Consider the following 19289-nt stretch of genomic DNA (forward strand, 5'->3'; position numbering starts at 1 on the left):
TTTTTTTTCTGATTTTGGGTATCTTTTTCAACTTTTTACCAATGTTGTTAGTAGAGAATCTGTATTTGGATTATACATTAAAAACCTCTATGGATGAGACCAAGAATATATTTGATTTTAAACATATTCTTAACTAGTATACTTTCATGGATATATACATGTTAAAAATGTCTTTTGCTGACTAACCTGTCATAGACATATTGAACAGATTTCTCACATTAAGTTGTTTGATTTTTAGATTGAGAAAAAGACAAATCCATTAAAGAGAACCAGATAATAAGTATAATAAATTATTTCAATTTGTGTATTCCTGTGTCAGTCATATGGAACTGTATCTTGAAGAGTTGATAACATTTTATAAATTACTTCTAGAATCTTTTTACATCTTGAAATTATATGAGAAAAAAATCATATTTCACTATCAAGAACTAAGCCTATATTGTAACATTTTTATCGCCCTACAGTAAAGGGAAAAGGAAAAGAGAAAATATAAATGAACATAGAACGAGAGGAAATGACTTGGGCCGTAGAGTGTAAGATCACCAATTTCTAAACACATTCATTCTTCAACTGTGACCTTCGACTGAGATTTGATAATATCCATTGGCCTCGGCTAGTGTGTTGTCCTTCGGATTATGATTAGCGTCATATTATTTATTAGGAATAGCGGAATGGTGCTCATAGCTTTAGATCAAAAACATTATATGGAAAGCTTTCTGTGTATTGATATGTAAATAGGTACAGCCAGTGTTAGACAGTTATAATTTTCATATTATTCCATAGTCCACTGCTTAGGAACTCCTGGTTTAAGATAACAAAAAAAAAGAAGGTTAACTGTATGGCTGTATTATTTATATGATTTTAAAACTGATGTATGTTACTTGATATTAATATGTTACAGTCCTTCTCATAAAATTTAAATCAACCTCATACAGTTTGCATGTTTGTGATTACCATTGTCATTGTCAAGTGGTTACTGATAACAGAGAGAAAAGCTTGTGATGGCAATACAACATTCATAAAACCACACTGATAGATAGAAAGTAGAGAAACGTTAATGGAAACAAAACACATGTAAAACCACACTAGGTAGGCTATGAAATGCAAAGCAAAAGGTAACCCACATTCATTTCTCAAAGTATATGGATATCCACATCAAAGAGTGCTATAGCCTAGCCTCTGCACTTCACATTCACAATAGTCAGTGAGCCTCCACCACTTTTATCCTGGTAATGTGAAGCTTTAAGAGTTCTTAGACAGTTTATTGTCGAATAAAGAAGCTATTTAAGCTCTGTTCTGCTAGAACATACTGTGCATCATCATCATTATCATCATTATTATCATTATCATCATCATCATCATCATTGTCATTATCATTATTATCATCATTATCATCATCATCACGAACTATCTTCATCATTGTTATCATCATGATTATTATTATTATTATTATACATCTTCATTGTCATCTTCATTATTATCATTATAATCATCATAGAATTTGAAAGCCAATGACAATCATAATACAGGTTTTATATTATGTTAAACCTTGACTGTTCTCCATGTAAGAAAAATAAGAAAAAAAAAATTGAAAACATAGAAAGTTTAGTAATTTGGTTTAAGCCTTCATTCTTCTGATATTTGGAGCTCATATAGACACATTATTATTTTGTGCTTCATAATCTTACTTTCATGGATTTTATTTTGTAAGAAATGGATATATTTACTGAAAGATACTCAGTCTCTCTCTCTCTATGTATATATCACCACCTGGTGAATCATCACCTTTTATTAATCATTACCACCTTTATAAATAGTCTTATAAATTCTGATACATATATATATATATATATATATATATATATATATATATATATATATATATATATATATATATATATATGTGGCTATATCCATCTCTCTCTCTCTCTCTCTCTCTCTCTCTCTCTCTCTCTCTCTCTCTCTCTCTCTCTCTCTCTCTCTCTCTCTCTCTCTCTCTCTCTCTCTCTCTCTCTCTCTCTCTCTCTCTCTCTCTCTCTCTCTCCAGGGTAGTATATGTGAATTTATGTTGATGCAATACTGTGAAATAGAGAAGAGAAACTGAATAGAAAATTTATTTATTGTGTGTGTGCATGTATTTGTATGTGTCTATCTGTCTCTACATGGTAGCATTTATGTATATTTATATGTTTATCTGCAAATGTAATTGATAGTGAATATTCCTTTTCAAAAAAAATTTCAGGGTCAGATGAATCAACACGTGAATTCATCCAGCTGCGGTACAAACTTCGCCACCTTTTTAATGGGCGAAAACATCAGTGTGAAAAGGCTTATAGGTGTGAACCTCAAGTTAATTCTTAAATGCATTTGTTGTGAATTCTCAAAAAAAAAAAAAAAAAAATGTACTGAATAAATGTGTATATATATATATCAGTAAAGAGAGATGGCAAATGGATGCTTCATTCCACTTTTTTTTTTCTTCTCTTTCTTTCAGTCGCATTGTTGAGGAACTTGGGCTAACAAATATTATAACACCAACCCAAGCCCGGAAAAAATGGTCCAATTTACTTCAGAAATATATGGTAAGTATATATAGCTATGTGTTTTATATTAGCAATATATTTGGTGATCACAGACTTTCAGTAGCCTTTTAATTGGTAATAATTTTTGTGCAGTTATTTCATAAGAATCAGAAACATAAAATTCATACTTCATAAATGCCTTTTGTAGGACATTAAAGGAGGCTACTCAACAGCCAATGCAGACTGGCCATACTTCCAAATACTTGATCAAATTGTTCCTCTTATGAGGAAAGAGAAGATCGAGAAAGTTCCGCCAGCATCCGTTGACCACAGCGACATTGAAGCCGCTCAGGAGAGTCTGCAAAGCCCCTTAACCACCCCTGTTGTAGCTGCCAGAGATCCCCTTGGTGTGACGACAGTGGAATCGGTAATGGTGTCAGCTCAGCCTTCTACACCTTCAGGGGACCAGTGCAAGACAGAGACAGCTGATGGGGAGCCTCCAAGAAAAAGAGGGAGGTATGGCATATATCACAAGTATTTTCTGGATATTTGGTGTTTATTTACAGGGATAAGTTTGAATACCAGATTATTTTCTTGGTAGGAATGATGTAAAAGCATTTGAGGATCTAACATGGCATGTTCACTTATTAATATCTATATTTTAAGAGCTTTCTTATTCAGCTTCTACTTATTGATTATTCATTATTGATGCAACACATTTTGACCAACTCTATTTCTTTATCCTGTTTCTGCTGTTGTGGTAGGAGTCGCCGTGCAGCCCAACGAGCAAGGGATAGGTGGTGGGGAGCAGTGGAGGACGATGACATGGGCTCTGACTCAACAAGCTCGGCAGTCAAAGGGGAAATATCTGGTCTCCGAATGTCAAGCAAGTCATCTGTGAGTGAGAGCCTTGACCCTACACAGATGGAGGTCCAGACTTTCCAGATGCTAGAATCTTGCTCTAATACCCTAGCAGACATCAGAGAGACACTGAAGATGCATGCTGAGCAACAGGAAAGCATCATGCAGGTTAGTGTGTAATAAAACAAGTTCTCCACATGTTTCTTTCTCTCTTTCTTTTCCTCCCTTTTCATTTGTGTCTTCTGTCATAGTTATGAATAAGTGAGACGTACTAATTACCATTCTTTTTTCCATAGAGCTTACAGCAGACAGTAGTGAGTCAGGGAAACACCATCAAGGAACTGCTGTCAACCATGACAAGCCAGAATGCAACACTGATTGCCCTCATGACACAGCTGTCAACAGGCGCTGCACCTCAGCTAGGTATTTATAATAATAGTTGTTAAGCATATAAAATTACATTGTTTTGATCATGAGGCAATTAGTGTCATAACATAGATATCATGAAACTAGATCCAGAGAACTCCCTTGGGCTGAGAAACATTGCAAATGAACTAAAAATGCAGGTAGGCCTAATATTGCATAGGATATTTATGAAGGATTTAATTTATCCACACTTAATATGATAACAAAAATACTTAATTGCATTAAAAGAGCTAAAAAAATAACCAATACTACATTTTTATTTTTATTTTTTTTATTTTATTTTATTTATTTATTTTTTTATTTTTTTTTTCCCCTCTAGTGTTCTTTTGCCAGATGCAGTTGGAAACAAATTTTTTCCAGCCTTTAAATTAGTGGCTGGAAGAAGTACCTTTTCTTTTTTCAAAACAAACTTCAACATAGAATTGTTGAAATAATTTTCCTTCTACACTCCTCTCTAATTTTTCATCATTTCCAAACCATTCAGGCATAGCTAGTGGTAGTTTCAGCCAGCAGAAGCACCGAGAAACCCAGGCGTCTCACCCTCACCAGCAGAACCAGCTCCTCTCGTCGCAACAGAATATCATCAGCGCACTTTCCCATGAGACCCAAGACTGCGAGACTTCCCTAGTTGAGAATTCAGAATTGTCAGATGATATAACAGGCTTGTAGGGGTGGGAGGCCATGTTGGTTAGGAGTGTTATCAATTTTTCGTGCCTAATATTTAGGTGTATCATGTGGGTGATTACCCCTTGGTTTGTTGTTTGCATTCTCGAGATTTGTTATGGAATTTTTTTGGTATTATGTTTGGGTGAATGTGTGAACACTAATCAGTTCACATATCAAAATAGTGAGTGACAATGTACAAAACCTGATCTGAAAATAAATGCTTTATTTTGTCCCTTTTTTTGCCTTGATCCTTCATAATGTTCACTTCCTCTGTCTCTGGTTTCTGGCTTTGTCTCTGTCATAATGCCCCAAGGTATATTTTTCTCTTAAATAATTCATCAAACAACTTCTAAACATTTCATAAATTGCCAGAACTTGCATATAAACATCTGGGTAATACCTTCAAATATCATATATTCATATAAAATGAGTACTTCCTATCTTTCATTTTATGCAACCAGGGATCATTCAATAATAGCAAGACCAGTATTTTTTTTTTTTTTCCATCATTTATGGTATCAGGGTCTTTTTTTGTTCTTATGTAGTAGCTTCTGTTTTCTACAGAAGGACTGTCCACATGATTGAGTATAACTAGGGAGGCATTGGTTCTTGAAAAGTGAGGACTAAGGACTATTCTATGATGGTGTAATGCTTTAAGGTAGGTAAGGGTATTTTCTGAATCCTTTGGAATAATTTTGATGTTTAAAAAAAGAAAAAAATCTAGCATCTGGTCTACTATCATTTCTAGCGCATGAAAACTCATTAGACAATGATAGAGCTTTACATCACAGAAACCCTCACACAGGATAGGACTTTGGTTTTAGCAGGTGGAAACGGTTACCCCAAGTGGATGCCCTTCCTTTTAATCTCGGACCATTGGTGCAGGATTCAAACAAGTGTGCGCTGGATGACCAACACTTCGGTTCCCAGCAGTGCACATTACCACTGCGCCACGGCAACTACCAATAACTCATTAGACAATATTCCTCAAAATTGTAGTACATGCACAAAGAATCTTACAATATATATAAACACATGTCTTTAGTGTGCCAGAGTTCGGGTAGAATTTCTGCAGGTTGGTAATATTCAGGCTTATGACTCTAATTTCTCAATCTCTTCTATAGGTTTGCCTACATCCTATCAACAGTATAAACCACAAGATCTACATTACATGGTCCATCTCTTGACAGTTTAATATTCCCTCTGGTAATGCAAATGGGCAGTATCTTCTGAAAAATATTTACTCAAGACACAATGGAAATAGCTAATGGTTAAATCAAATATAAGTGCTAGACATCATAGGTCATACAACACTAAAACTGTCATTCAAAAGCCACAACCAGTGAATATACTTCAGAACTGAAATGAAGTGCCCATGCAGAAGGCATTAATTAATCTGAAGTCTACTATTCATTGATAGTTTAATACTGATTATAACACTATAAACTTTTATTTCCCATAACATTTGAAGTTTAAACCTTTCACACAGTCACTAAGTTAACCTCGGCTGAAGAAACTAGTTTTGTGTTTCTTCTTTATAAAAATATAATGCTGATGCAGTAACTCCTTTACTAATGATGTAATAGCTGAACTGCAAGGAATTAGTGAGAAAGGCACCATATTATATGACTGCAGAATCAGAGTAAATTTCACTAAGAAAAATTAACATGTAAAATATGAGCTTCAATAATGATGTTGGTAAACATTATCAGTGAAATATCTTATCATTCTTGCCTTTCAGTGTTTATTATTGTTACCAATCACTTGACCACAATTTTCTGGAAAAACAAAGGAAAACTAATTTAAGAATTTATTCATGTACAAATCCAAAAGTTAATACCAATTACATAAAATAAGCCAATTGAGACCTAATCGTACTCTATTCATCTGATTTACTTTTTGTCAAATATTCGGGGAGAATTAGTCTACACACAACCCAGACAAGAAAACCCAATACGCATCGCACCAGAAAAGATGTTGAACCTCTACAGAGTGAACTGCAGAAGGTCAAAATCCCTTCTGGGCAACAAAAACAACCATCTGACACAACTTTTAATTTTTTTAAAAATCTCATCTGTGATTTATTGATCTCATTCTATAAATTAAGATAAAATCACCCAAATTTGTTATTCAGTTTTAGAGGCAGTACTTTACGCCATATTTTTACCTTTAAAATTCAATATTCAAGGTTCTTACAATTTTCGTTAGCTAATGGACTTTTCTATTTCATGGCAGAATGATTAAAAAGTTAACAGTGTATAACATGGATCTCGACACTCAAAAAAATCATTTCATTATTATTTAACTGAATAAATACATTTTATATATTTTATTTCATTTTCAAAAAAACTTGGGAATATTTAAAGCACTTTGATTTATGCATCATCTTCATCTCCACTGACGATATGCTTAAAGGTGAGCGGAGTAAAAGCATAACCTTCTCCCTTGTAAAACTTGGACTGGAACTCCACCCTGGGAAAGAAAAAAATTGGATCATTCACTTCGATGAGATAAATCTACCACACTCCACAATGCGACACATTCTCTCTTCATCCCCCCCCCCCAAATATATATATAATACTAATACTAATACTAATACTAATAATAATAAGTTATATATGCATCTCCCTCTCCCTATACATTTAACATAATCTATATGACAGAATCAATAAAGACAAATAAATATTAAACAAATAAACAAATAAAATAAAGAATCTTACCAGTGAAGACGGAGTGTGTGGAGGAAAGCAGACAGACCTTCCATCAACACAAGGATACTTATGGTGAGGGCCGCCCATGCAGCGAAGATTAGATACAGCATGATGCTACCCGTATAAGAACTCTGACAATGGAAAGAGAAAAAGTTATTTGCAACAGTTACTATCCAATTTTCTTAGTTTACATACTATGTAAAATAATATATATATATATTCAAAAAGACATTCTCCACTGTACATATTGTAGTGTTTAGTCATTTGAAATAACTATAAGACCACTTAGGACAACAAAATATTATAGCTTATCAGGTTTGAGTTAAATGACATTTCACATAAATCTGACACTTGTCAATCACACTCAACTAAGCCTATGTGAGAGAGGAAAGCAAGCTTCCTTTGAAAGATTCTAATACACCTCAAATGGGTTTCCTAAGCCTGGTAACTTACTTGTGAAAGACCAATTTTCATGACCATGTTCCACAACACCTCAGATAACTGGGCGTGGGCCAATGACAAAGCCCATAATCGGAGGTAAGAAGCAGTATGTGACACAGAGCCCAGAACAAACTCTATGGTGTGGATGGCTTGTTCGATAAACACCTCACTGAATTCGAACTCTTCTTCCTCTTCTCCATGTCCACTAGTCGTTGCTTCCCCACCCTGAAAACCATTCAAATATTAGAAATAATACAGAACAAGTATTGCACTTTACCCTTACTTCAACATCATAAATTTTCTAATCCATCATAATGAGGATCCTAAAAAAAAATTGCAACAAAAACAAAATAATGTTAACCAAAATGACAAATACTCACAAGCTCTCCATTCTGTGCAATAGCTTGCTGTTCATGATGCCTCTTCTTGGAATTGTGTAGGCTCTTCAGAATGAGAGGCTTTGGGAAGAGCATAAGTGGCACACAGATAATACACAACACCAGCAAGACGAGCTGTAAAATGTACTGACCCTCGAACATAAACACCTTGCATGGGGTTGTCGGGTCTTCCTGGAAGATACATAAAGGAAAAAATAAATAAATAAGTAATCACCAACCAAAGCTTTTTTCAACATAAACCTATCTCAGTTAATAATGTCTGTTTAAAATAAATGTTCAGCGAGGGAAGGGGGGGAGGAGAAGAGAGAGAGGGAGAGGGACAGGGAGAGAGGGAGGGAGAGGGAGAGGGAGAGGGAGAGGGAGAGGGAGAGGGAGAGGGAGAGGGAGAGGGAGAGGGAGAGGGAGAGGGAGAGGGAGAGGGAGAGGGAGAGGGAGAGGGAGAGGGAGAGGGAGAGGGCAATGGTTAGATGTAGACGCCCTTGCAATGTGTACTCACTTTTTCCTTTTTCAGTAACACCATGTTGATGAAAGTAATAAGGACAGAAGGGGCACAGAAGGAACTGCGTTCCTCACCAAACTCTGGACCAGCACCATACATTATCCACTTGATAAACACCATAATGCACAACCAGCCAAACATGCCAATGAGGAAGATCATTTGCGGAATAAACTCAAAGACCAAGCTGATGTAATTCCTGAAGAACCTGCAAGTAGAAAAGGAAAAAAAAAAAAAGAATAATATAACAGCATGTAACAAAGGAGGCCATATACTTGACAGCCTCTGCATCAGATACATAGACAAAGAATTATGATGTTTTGACTGGTACTTGAAATCTGGATTTAGAATTTGACATGTTTACAAATCCCAGTATTTCCGGTAAGCAAGGGAAGCACAAATAACTTACGTGTGGTTATAGAGAGAAACTACAACACCAAAGATCATGTGAATCACACCAATGATGATTGAAATTTTCATTTTGTAGCTGTTTTGGAAAGCAATCTTGTTCACAGCAATCTGAAAGGTTACACATTACATTATTCAAGAGTCAGTCACAGAGTATCTCTCATTTTTGAAAATCTGCATACAAAAATGGCAACATCAAGAGAACCATGGAAAACAATTACATCTCAGAACACCTCATTGGGACACGACACCTTCCAGAAGCTCTACACACCTGCCACATGGGATCGAACCCAAAGGGATAGGGCTTGCCACTGTATTCTTCGCGATTGGCGGGGTCCAATGTGAGCTCCTCCCAGTGTTCAAGGTTCTCAACGGTGGCATTGGAGTTGATGTGCCACGCTGATCCGAAGATGTTGAAGGACTTGGAGAAAACATCGTTGTAGATGATGCCAGTGTAGATGGAGAAGCAGGACATGAGCAGGATGATGTAGCGACCGCCAAAGAAGATGTTCCAGATCTAGAAAGAGAAGCAATTTAAGGGTTATTACATAATACTTACATGTATATAAATTCCCACAAGTGCAGAGCTATTTTCAAGTAGTATCATTTGTCTAACAGGAATTTATGCCTCGTACCTCCCCACTCATCTTCGCAGCAATCAGAGCCTTCTCCCTTATGACCATCCAGGCGGCAAAGGCCAACATCAGCACACCGTGTCCAGCATCACCGAACATAACCGCAAACAGGAATGGGAAGGTAGTGGTGGTGTAAAGTGCTGCAATGAAAAATGCAGGAAATTTATCAATACTATTTATCGCTGCATTTCTTCCTTTCAACAATGAGTCAAGCTCAAGGCTTCAGGTATCCCTCTTAATCTTCAAACTACAGATTCCAAAAAAATACTGATCTCTGCTACAAACTGACAGAAATGTCATTAGAGGTGAATAATAAATAAAAACTATGCCCACAAAAAATGTCAGCAACCGCAAAATACATTAGAAAAGGCATTAAATAGAGCCTACTTAAAATTTAATCTCACCTGGGTTCACCTCACGGTAAGTAGCCACACCATAGGCATCAATCAAGTTCTGGAAACCTGAAGTAAACTTGTTTGTACGATGGAATGTTGGCGGCTTCAATTGAGTCTGCATGCGATTCAAAATCGGTTCTACAGAGCTGCCAGATCTCTCCTAATGTGACACAAAGAAAAAAAAAGAATATATATTATAAAGGTAATTCATCTATTCTATTATTACATTTTCTTTTTTTTTTTTTTTTATTCAGAGAATAAAGTGCAACTATACACATGAATATATAAAAAACCAAAAAGACTGCTATACTCACTGTTCCTTTGCGAAGAGCATCACGAATGACTCCAAGGTCAGAGGTGGGTATCCAGCACTCTGCAATCAGGCACTTGTTTGTCACATCAAGGTTCAGCATGTTGAGTGTGTGGTAAATGGCCTTGATCTTGCGCACCTTGATGAACCATGTGCGCAAGTGCTTTGCTGCAGCAGCCAAGACACGGCGCCTGTGGTCTGTGGTCTGACTCAGAACCTACCATGGAAGAATAGTTTCTAGTTAGCATTAATCCACTACTGAAGAATTATTGCCACCAATATCATGGAACTTATCACTATGCTGTAATAGCTAAAATCAACTCATTTTGACTTTCATCCATATTCTGCCTAGCACACCTAGCAACCTGTCCAACCTTTCAAGCCCTCAACAACCCCAAACCAAACCTACCGTTGACAGGTCATCCAGACGCCCTTTGACGCCCTGGGCCATTTCTTTCCTTTCAGCTCCGGCCTCAGGGCAAGGGTACATGGTGGCACGGCAGCCCTCGCAGATCTTCTTGACCTTAGTCTTCAGCTGCTCGCCTTGGAAGAAGATGATGAAGACAGTCTTGAACACCTCCTCTCCCTGCCAAAACACGAGTGGTTTTTCATAAAGAGGAACATAAATAAATCGAAATGCCAAAAGAAAGGCAAGAGAATTCACTCAGTTGATATACATGTAACATTGCCTCTTATACAACAGAATTTTAAGATAACTAGACTAAACCAGCAATAATTCAGTAGAAAAATTATAAACACATACATATTCATATGATAAAATTTAAGTCTTTGTATTGTTCTTGCAAAAAGCAAAAACAGTACAAAGACATAAATGTTTGCAAAAGCATATGTAGATGACAGCTGTCATAATCACACTCATATCAGTATCCAAGAAAATAAAGAAATAAAACAAATACATTAGAGCATCTTTCCTCGGGCTGAGAACCAATCACGAAAGACATAATCTAGTCAATGTTATGTATCAAAAAATGCCTAACTTTTTTAATCTTAATTGGAATGCTGTTTCAAATCCACAGACTTTTAGTCAGAGTAATAAAACTTTTTAGAAAATCTTCCTTACTGTAATAGGATCTTCCAGGGGCTGCTGAATGTCAGCTCTGCGCACAAACACATTGCCTCTGCACACCCTCCACAGCATGCGCTCGAACATAGGCATGCGTTCTCGCAGGGTCACACCGGCCACAAAGCTAAAAACAAGTGAGTTAAAACTGAGGATTCAGCATCACCTATAAAACCTCCCTTCAATCAAAAAATCTAACAGAAAAATTAGAGCTTCATCTATAAACAATTTAAGAGGAGATTACCTATAGTAAAGCCATCAAACAGACCGAACATACAACTTACCCTAGTTGGACAGGTCCCTTTCCCTCCTCGGCTGGCAGCAAGTTCTGGGTGATGCTGGTGCCGGGCTCTGAGTCACGCTGTTCAATGTTCATGGTAGACTGTACCTCATGCTGCTCATCAGCCCAAGGTACACCACACACGACACAACATGTATCCACATCACACAGCACAACATCACACACCACAACACAACACAGCACATGTTCATATTGCACCACACACACACAAATCACACATCAAGGCACAGTACATGTCCACCACATACATACAAATCACAGCATATTCAAATCACATCACATTGCACATTAGAGCATGTCCACATAACAGCACACATTATATACCCACACGCAGACCCAAACAATGATATATATATTTAAATACAAAACATAATTTACAAAAGTACAGATTTTACAAAAAAAGTATCATTATGTAAAAATAAAACCCAAAACATCCAAAAAAAGTGTATATATATCAAAAACAATAAAGTAAACATGTCATATGTAAACACAAATTATGAAATAAAAAGAACAGAAAATCAAATAACCAGATCAGATTAGTAATTAGAAATGTATTATTGAAATCCCAAATCATCAATATAGTCAATATTCACATTCAAATTTTAATTCAAAAGTTCGACAAATCATGTATGTATCATAAATATATAGGCATACATATCCATATGCATACCATGAGATCCATTCACAATGGCAACCACACACATCCACATAGTCATGCAAACACATCCACACATCCACAACCATACCGAGGAAAAAACAAAAAAAGGATTAGTTATTAGTACAACAAGGTCTTTATATCCCTACCTATTAATTGCTTGTAGATATTAATCCCCCAATTTACCAAAATTATTATGGTAGGCAATATAAAATACTGACTCCTCGTTAACTATTAGTAACCATATATCTATCACCTTTAGAACGTACAAATGAAGGTCCACAAGTCAAGCCCATTACATCAATTTCCAATATTTAAACATAATAATAATAATAATATTATTATTAATGATAATAAAAATAATAATAATAATGATGTCTTGTTTGTTTATTGTGCTTCTAAACTATTAATGTAAAATTTGCACAGGGTAAAACCTTTTAAAAAACATACAAATAACCACACTTATTCTCATTGAAGATATATAATGGCCTAGCTACTGTGGACTTTCAGCTGTTGTCTAAAAGAAGTTAAATTGTTGATTAAACCATAAATATAATTTGTTATATTACCCTTCTAATAACCACTGGTTAAAATTCTATAACAAAAAACATAAATATATATGTAAATAAGTCAACCTATGATATTACAAGCAGCTGTTGAATGCATGGTACAAATTAACATTTATCCTTGTACAAATATACATAATATATATAAAAAAAATTATATTCTATGAAACCAAGGCTAGAATGTAAATCATAAACAATCCTTCTGGAAACAGACATACTGCATGTACAATAATAATAAAAATTAAGACTCTTTACACCTGTCACCATTCCTAAATAATCAAACAATCCAATATCAGTTCTTTAAGATTATGACTATAGTTGTTATAATTATCATCACCTAAATATACCACTTTATCTTTCGAGTTCAAATTACACTTTTCAAGGACATGTTGAAAGAAGCATTCCACCACCTTAGTGATACATTACTGCCAGAATTAAAGAGAGTTTTTCCACTACTACCCGGGGATATGTAATCACATCTTCCAATAGTCTATGTGATCAGTCAGCTCTCCAATTATACACATTAAAATAATAATAATAATAAAAAAAAAAAAAAAATCCACAAGTAAAACCTCATTACTCAGGTTCCTTTCTTCCATTGGAAATAAATACCGTTTGAAGTCTAGCAGACTGAAGCGGAATCACGCAAAATTAATCCACATTAACTTAACCTTCTTGGAGAGAGAACTGCCACCACAGACAACAAGATCAGGAGAACTGCACCTAATTAGTAGTTAGTAAAAGCTCAAGAAGTACCATCATGCATAGATTCAGAGGATTAGTAAGAAATAAAGCAACTGAAGTTATTAAAAGTAACAATATATAAACCAGCACCTCTGAGTTTTCCATATAGGTTCAATTTCATTCTTGTCAGCAAAAATATCTTTCCCTGTTACCTTCACACTATACAGTGACATTTCAAAATTTACAAAATCAATATTCAAATATAAAAATCAAGGACTTTGCGTTTGAGTCTGTCTTAAAACTAGAATCACACCTCCAATATTGATCATTACTTAAAGAATTATTAAATAAACGAAACATGATTCTTCTCGATGAATTGCAAATAAATGAAACATTACTCTTCTCAATCAATTACCAAGAGAACTAAACCTGTGGTAGTATCAGAAACAACCAAAAAAACATACTAAAAATAATCAAGAAAGGAAAATGCACAAACAATTCGGGAGGAAAATTTCTGAAAACCAGGTGCTCACATTCTTAGCAAGGCAAAGGCTGGATTATCTCCAATAGACATGCAGGACTAAATAACTTCACTTAAAATAACGGTGCTTAAAGGATCTAGTACATCCCCCATAAAAAGAGCTGAATAGCAACTTTAACAAAGGCTTGTTTCATCTTTTCAAGAGAAAATCTTTTCTGATCGTAGTCTATCAATATGCTAATTTGCTTCAATTTCATACCATCATTCTGGTAATACTTTTACAAGTGCAAAATAATCAACACTTCTGCAGTAGAACACACGGAGAAACCTTACTCAAAACGTAAGAAATTAGAAGTAAAAAGAAAACAAATCAAGTAACTAGCAAACAAGGTGCAAAGTACATAATAGCCATTCAATCTCTTACCTTGCAACTCATTATCTAACATTTGGTGGCTGTGAAAAAATCAATTTATAGATGTAGTTATTAGACTTCATAGCCTTGAATTAAAAAAAAAAAAAAAAAAAAAATAGAATTTAATCTTGTTATCATGACACCACACTGCTGATATGCTTCCCATTTGCCATACATTGGATTTTTTTAAGCACATTTTCCTTATCTGCCAAATTTTCTTTCTTGAATTAGCAATCTACTGAGCTGTGTCCATGATCTTTGTCGTTTATCTGATAAATGTTCCAACAAATTTGAGGACTAATGAAAAATTGCAAGACAGTATTTGTATATATCCATAATGCCCTTACTTTAAACATGCATCTTGAAGCAAAGATAATCATCCATTAGCATCCAAGTCACTGTATGCTGACCAATCAATGCTTACACTGTCCGACACCCTCATTCCATTGGTTTCTCTCAAAACACCATCACAGCATTATGCTTCAACTGTACAATTCCTCAGAAACTTTTGTATATCATGCACCAGAAAACTCTTTTATCGTATCATCAGACAATCAATTCAGGAAACTGCAGGCAACATACAACAGAAAGAAGCTAGAAAATCACACAAGCACAAGTCACAGTCTCGTATGCAACAAATACATGTCTATACCTCAAAATTCACATATAAAACAAGCTTTATAAACTTCGTTCTAGTAAAGAAAAATCAATAGCTACTCAAAATGTATTTACTGAAATCTATAATTGATAGGAAATCAAGTTCAATAAAATCATTTTCCTGGAAGAAGCACTGAGCCTGCAGTTACAATACTTGCTGAAATCTTAAAAATAGCTTTATTCAAGAACAGGAACCTCAGTTTTGAATCTTTCATGCAATTTTTTTTTTATGATAAGCCAATCAGCTAAGAGAGAAATTCAAGCTCTGCCATGACAAATAAGCATGCCAATATGCAGTGAATCTGGCATTAGGGTTCGCAGCACCTACCTCGTCAAAGAAGAGCTGGGTGGTCAAAAGGACGTGCTTGAGCTCCATCAGCTCCAAAGAATTCTTCTTGAGGGTCTCGGCATTGGAATTGACTTCCTTCATCTCATTTTCCAGCTTCTCGAATGTCGCCTGGAGTAGGATGTCAAATGGGAGAGTCAGTCGGATGAGAGGAAGGTACAAGGAGCAACAACAACAACCTTAACAAATATTGTACGTATCCGAATGTCAAGAAAATAATCAGATCGGCATTACCTCCAGATCGATCATCTCCCTTGGTTGAGGAGCTTCTGGGTTTTCGCCATTATCCAGAATAGGTACATTATCCTTCTTCATCTCCGTCTCCAGATACCGCAACTTGCGCTCCATCTCATCGCATCGGCGAACTTCATGCACAAACTTGCGTTGGAAGGCATTTACATCTGGATTAAGCTGAAATTGTAATTGAAAATTACTTACAAATTCTTGAAAGAACTGCAGTTCAAAAACACTAATATTTTCTAACTACACTTACTTGGAGAACTGCAAAATAAAAATAAAAAGACTGATAATAAAAAGTATGTTAATATGAAGCTTTTGCTCTAAGAGAATATTTAATAATGATCTAAATGTGAGTGTGACGAATATAAATTAGATCATTTACAGCAATTCAATAAGAGCTTTCTTCACTATTTTTATACACTCATAAAGGCCAATAATAAATCAATGAACTTGGATTTTAAGAACTTACATCCCTGAACTGCACCAAGCCGATCTCTCCCAGTTCCGAAACGCAGTTGTACGCAGCTTCACTGGAGAGGAAGAGCTGGCACAGGGTCATCTCCTCGCTACGGAAGATTGACCCCATGTTGGCGTCTTGTGGTCAGCACCTAGATGATATTGAGTGAGTTAGTGCTTTTTGTGCTTCTCATGTAAACTCTTCAAACCTCCTGTATTTCATGACCCCGTTTCAAAAGTTGTAGTATTTTACTGTCTACAGAGACTACTATGAAAAAATAAATAAATAAAATTTTTAAAAAATAAAAATAAAAAAAAATAAATCTGTTGACTGATTATACCAATTTCAAATAAATGAAAGGGAGTTCCAAACTTGAGCCACATATCGAAAACTAGTCAGATGAGAGAGGACAGCAAAAAAATTAAAAATTTACAGAAGGAATTCAATTTACTAGAACTACTAATGAATTGCCTGAGATAGGCCTACACCTATACCATGAAATACACTTTTCTCTTTTTTACAAGGGGGTAGCAGCCAACCCACACACACCACCTCAAAATATGATCAGTCACAAGAACTTATTATTGTACTGAAAAGGTAGGAATATGAATAAATAATTCATTATCAAATACTGCACTTTAGGGTGGATATGAGAATTAAGAAACCCCCAAAAATGATAACTAAATTTTCAAACACTTCCAAGACAAAAGCTGTAGCAAAAGAAAAGAAAAAACAGTTATTAATCTGACACTTTTCACTCCATTCATGATGAAAACCACAGATGATTCAATTTTACCACTCAACATTCCTACATCATAAGAGTGTAACTATACCCCTAATTCCACTGTGTAAAAATTGCAATTATTGCAGAAAAGGCATGAACAAGAATGAATATCTTCATTAAATATCCTGTATTGTGAAGATATTCATTCTCATTCACAGGCCTATCTTTTCTACATTTGTTGCAATGAATACAGTTCTAATATATATATAATATATAACTAATATCTTTTTGTTACAACTACCTCCTCATTAGACAAGTGATTTGTTGAGAATTACCCCCACTGCAAAAATTGTCAGGTTCATCCCTTCACAACCCTCCTCCTCAGAAACAAATAAACATGGGTTTATATTGAATATCCTGACATCTAAGACAATTTGATGAGCCAAACAAAATTGTTAGGCTCATCCCTCCACGACCCTCCTCCTTAGAAACAAATAAACATGGGTTTATATTGAATATCCTGACATCTAAGACAATTTGATCAACACCATGTAATAAAAATGATTTTATGATGGCATAATTTGCTACAGTAATCAATGATTTTTAGCTATGTAGGTTATTTTTCTGTGAAATCAGTGTCATTTCCTAACATCAATTTTCTTCCTATTCATAAGGTGTTTACACGGAGACAATGAAGTCACATAAAGGCCTACAAACGCATAACGCATTTTTCTCTTTCCTCAGTAATTTGGGAGAGGCCCTTTTCAGTTGTTTCACTGCTGGACTATATAACTTTTTAGCCTTGGTAGATAGTGTAGATAGATAGAGTTTGAAAGTTATTATCTGTCTCTAGAATTTGGAAAGGTGTAAAATATTAATATGTGATAAATTGCTATAAGCAGATGTAAACAGTTTCCACCAGGCGCTCAAGCACTCCCATCAGCATTCATGCGTTTCATGACCTGTACCTATCGCTTCCATTTTTCGTTTCTTTTCTCTGTCTGGAAATATATGAAAGGTTAAACCTTTCCTTCCCATCAAGTTGTGGTTTGAACAACCAACAGCAACACAGCTCCTCGGCATTTTCATGCTAAGAAACTAGGTTCTCGCAAATTTCAGCAACTCTATTAGCCAAGCGCATTGTTTTCGAATGAACGAGGGTTTGTTTTCACCAAGTGCTCGTTGCATGGAGTCGTTGCTAGGTGTTACCAAATCGGTCTATTCTATGGTCGACCTTGCTAACCACAGATAATTGACTACAACATGTCCGCAATTGTGAATCTATTGTATTTTGAACTATTGTATTCATCCCAATATTTCTTGTTATTCTTTTCTGTCTCTCTGGCACTTGTGTGTCCAATTATTTCGTTATTTTTGTGTTGCATAGAAGATAGAGTTTCATAGATTTATTCGCTAATCTTTAGAATATATGATTTTCTGTTGAAAATATGGCAGAACAAAACTGGATCCTTACCCTGTTGTTTGCATATATTATTTGCCTTCTAGAGGATGGCTGGTTGAAAATTAACCCTTAGCCTGGTTTCAAGGTCTGTAGCTAATATACCTTCTCTTCTTTATCTCTAATGGTGTAGCTATTAAATAAACACACTATGACATAACCAAAAAATCTAGTTGTAGCTTTTCATTTGTATAAGAACATCTATATTAGAGAAAAACTAATCTAAAAATAATCTCTGTCAATTCTTCATAATAAACCGGATATTGCAATGAACACGTAAATTTTTCATATATTTACAATGATAACAGTTCCCTATTGTTGTAAATTGTATTACTATTTAATGCAGGAAAACGAAATCGACTTACGCTCTTGCCAAAATTAAATAAAGTCTTTTCTTGTGGAGCGACGAGACCTGTTGCTTCTTCTTTGATGTTCTGTGTATGACTGGTTCAAGGTAGTGTATTCGAAAAGAGCTCTTGTCACAGAGGTGTCCAATCAAAACTCGGCTTTTACGCATTAGTTTTATACACTGTGTTTTGATTGGCTGATATTTGTTGTGACGGACGACCTTTCGGCCAATCGGAAGTCGGTCATATGATAGATCAGCTGACTGACGACAGCGCCATCTACTCTGTTCGAATGTTTGAAATATGGCTTTGAATTGTCCGTGAATAAGATCCTATTTTATACTTTCAATAGGTCAAAGCACCATTTTGAGTAAGAATAATTTTCAAAGTTTATCCAAACTATCATATATATATTTCATCATAAAAAGTTACCATAGGATACCGAAGACGTGTTATCGAAATAGCTACGAACACATTTGTGGCGCGTGATATAAATATTGCTTAGAATGTAAACAGATCTAATTAAAAGGTTTAGGAGTATATTTACTGCGATTAGCGTCAAACATAAAAAACATACATCAAAGTTTAGCAACTGTACGTGACCCAGGTT

General features: G+C 35.3%; 2 protein-coding genes across 6 annotated transcripts in view; one reads left to right on the forward strand and one right to left on the reverse strand.

Annotated features, from left to right (window-relative positions):
• Window positions 1-4705, forward strand: part of LOC113821388 (uncharacterized) — a 5116-nt gene extending 411 nt beyond the window's left edge. For all 4 annotated transcript variants that reach the window (XM_027373864.2, XM_027373865.2, XM_027373867.2 and 1 more), the window contains exons 2-7: window positions 2243-2336; window positions 2495-2582; window positions 2731-3038; window positions 3287-3551; window positions 3680-3806; window positions 4294-4705. In XM_027373864.2, coding sequence (XP_027229665.1) covers window positions 2243-2336; window positions 2495-2582; window positions 2731-3038; window positions 3287-3551; window positions 3680-3806; window positions 4294-4478 — 1067 coding nt within the window. In that variant the 3' untranslated portion in view covers window positions 4479-4705. The remainder of the gene's footprint in view (window positions 1-2242; window positions 2337-2494; window positions 2583-2730; window positions 3039-3286; window positions 3552-3679; window positions 3807-4293) is intronic.
• A 1568-nt stretch (window positions 4706-6273) lies between these two features.
• LOC113821387 (V-type proton ATPase 116 kDa subunit a 1) lies at window positions 6274-18834 on the reverse strand. 2 transcript variants are annotated; one of them, XM_027373863.2, is made up of 17 exons: window positions 18698-18834; window positions 16162-16300; window positions 15687-15863; window positions 15435-15563; window positions 11635-11711; window positions 11351-11477; window positions 10679-10855; window positions 10274-10486; window positions 9969-10119; window positions 9565-9704; window positions 9201-9446; window positions 8931-9040; window positions 8522-8729; window positions 8008-8196; window positions 7640-7852; window positions 7196-7317; window positions 6274-6947 (listed from the first exon to the last, which is right to left on the reverse strand). In XM_027373863.2, the coding sequence occupies exons 2-17, from the start codon at window positions 16276-16278 to the stop codon at window positions 6851-6853; spliced, it is 2493 nt and encodes an 830-aa protein (XP_027229664.1). In that variant the 5' UTR covers window positions 16279-16300; window positions 18698-18834; the 3' UTR covers window positions 6274-6850. The 2 variants fall into 2 exon arrangements, with proteins under 2 accessions (XP_027229664.1, XP_027229663.1); XM_027373862.2 differs by having other exon boundaries at window positions 11635-11744.
• Between the last annotated feature and the right edge of the window lie 455 nt (window positions 18835-19289).

Source organism: Penaeus vannamei, chromosome 4, assembly GCF_042767895.1.
Source record: "Penaeus vannamei isolate JL-2024 chromosome 4, ASM4276789v1, whole genome shotgun sequence".
Classification (NCBI taxonomy): Eukaryota; Metazoa; Arthropoda; class Malacostraca; order Decapoda; family Penaeidae; genus Penaeus; species Penaeus vannamei.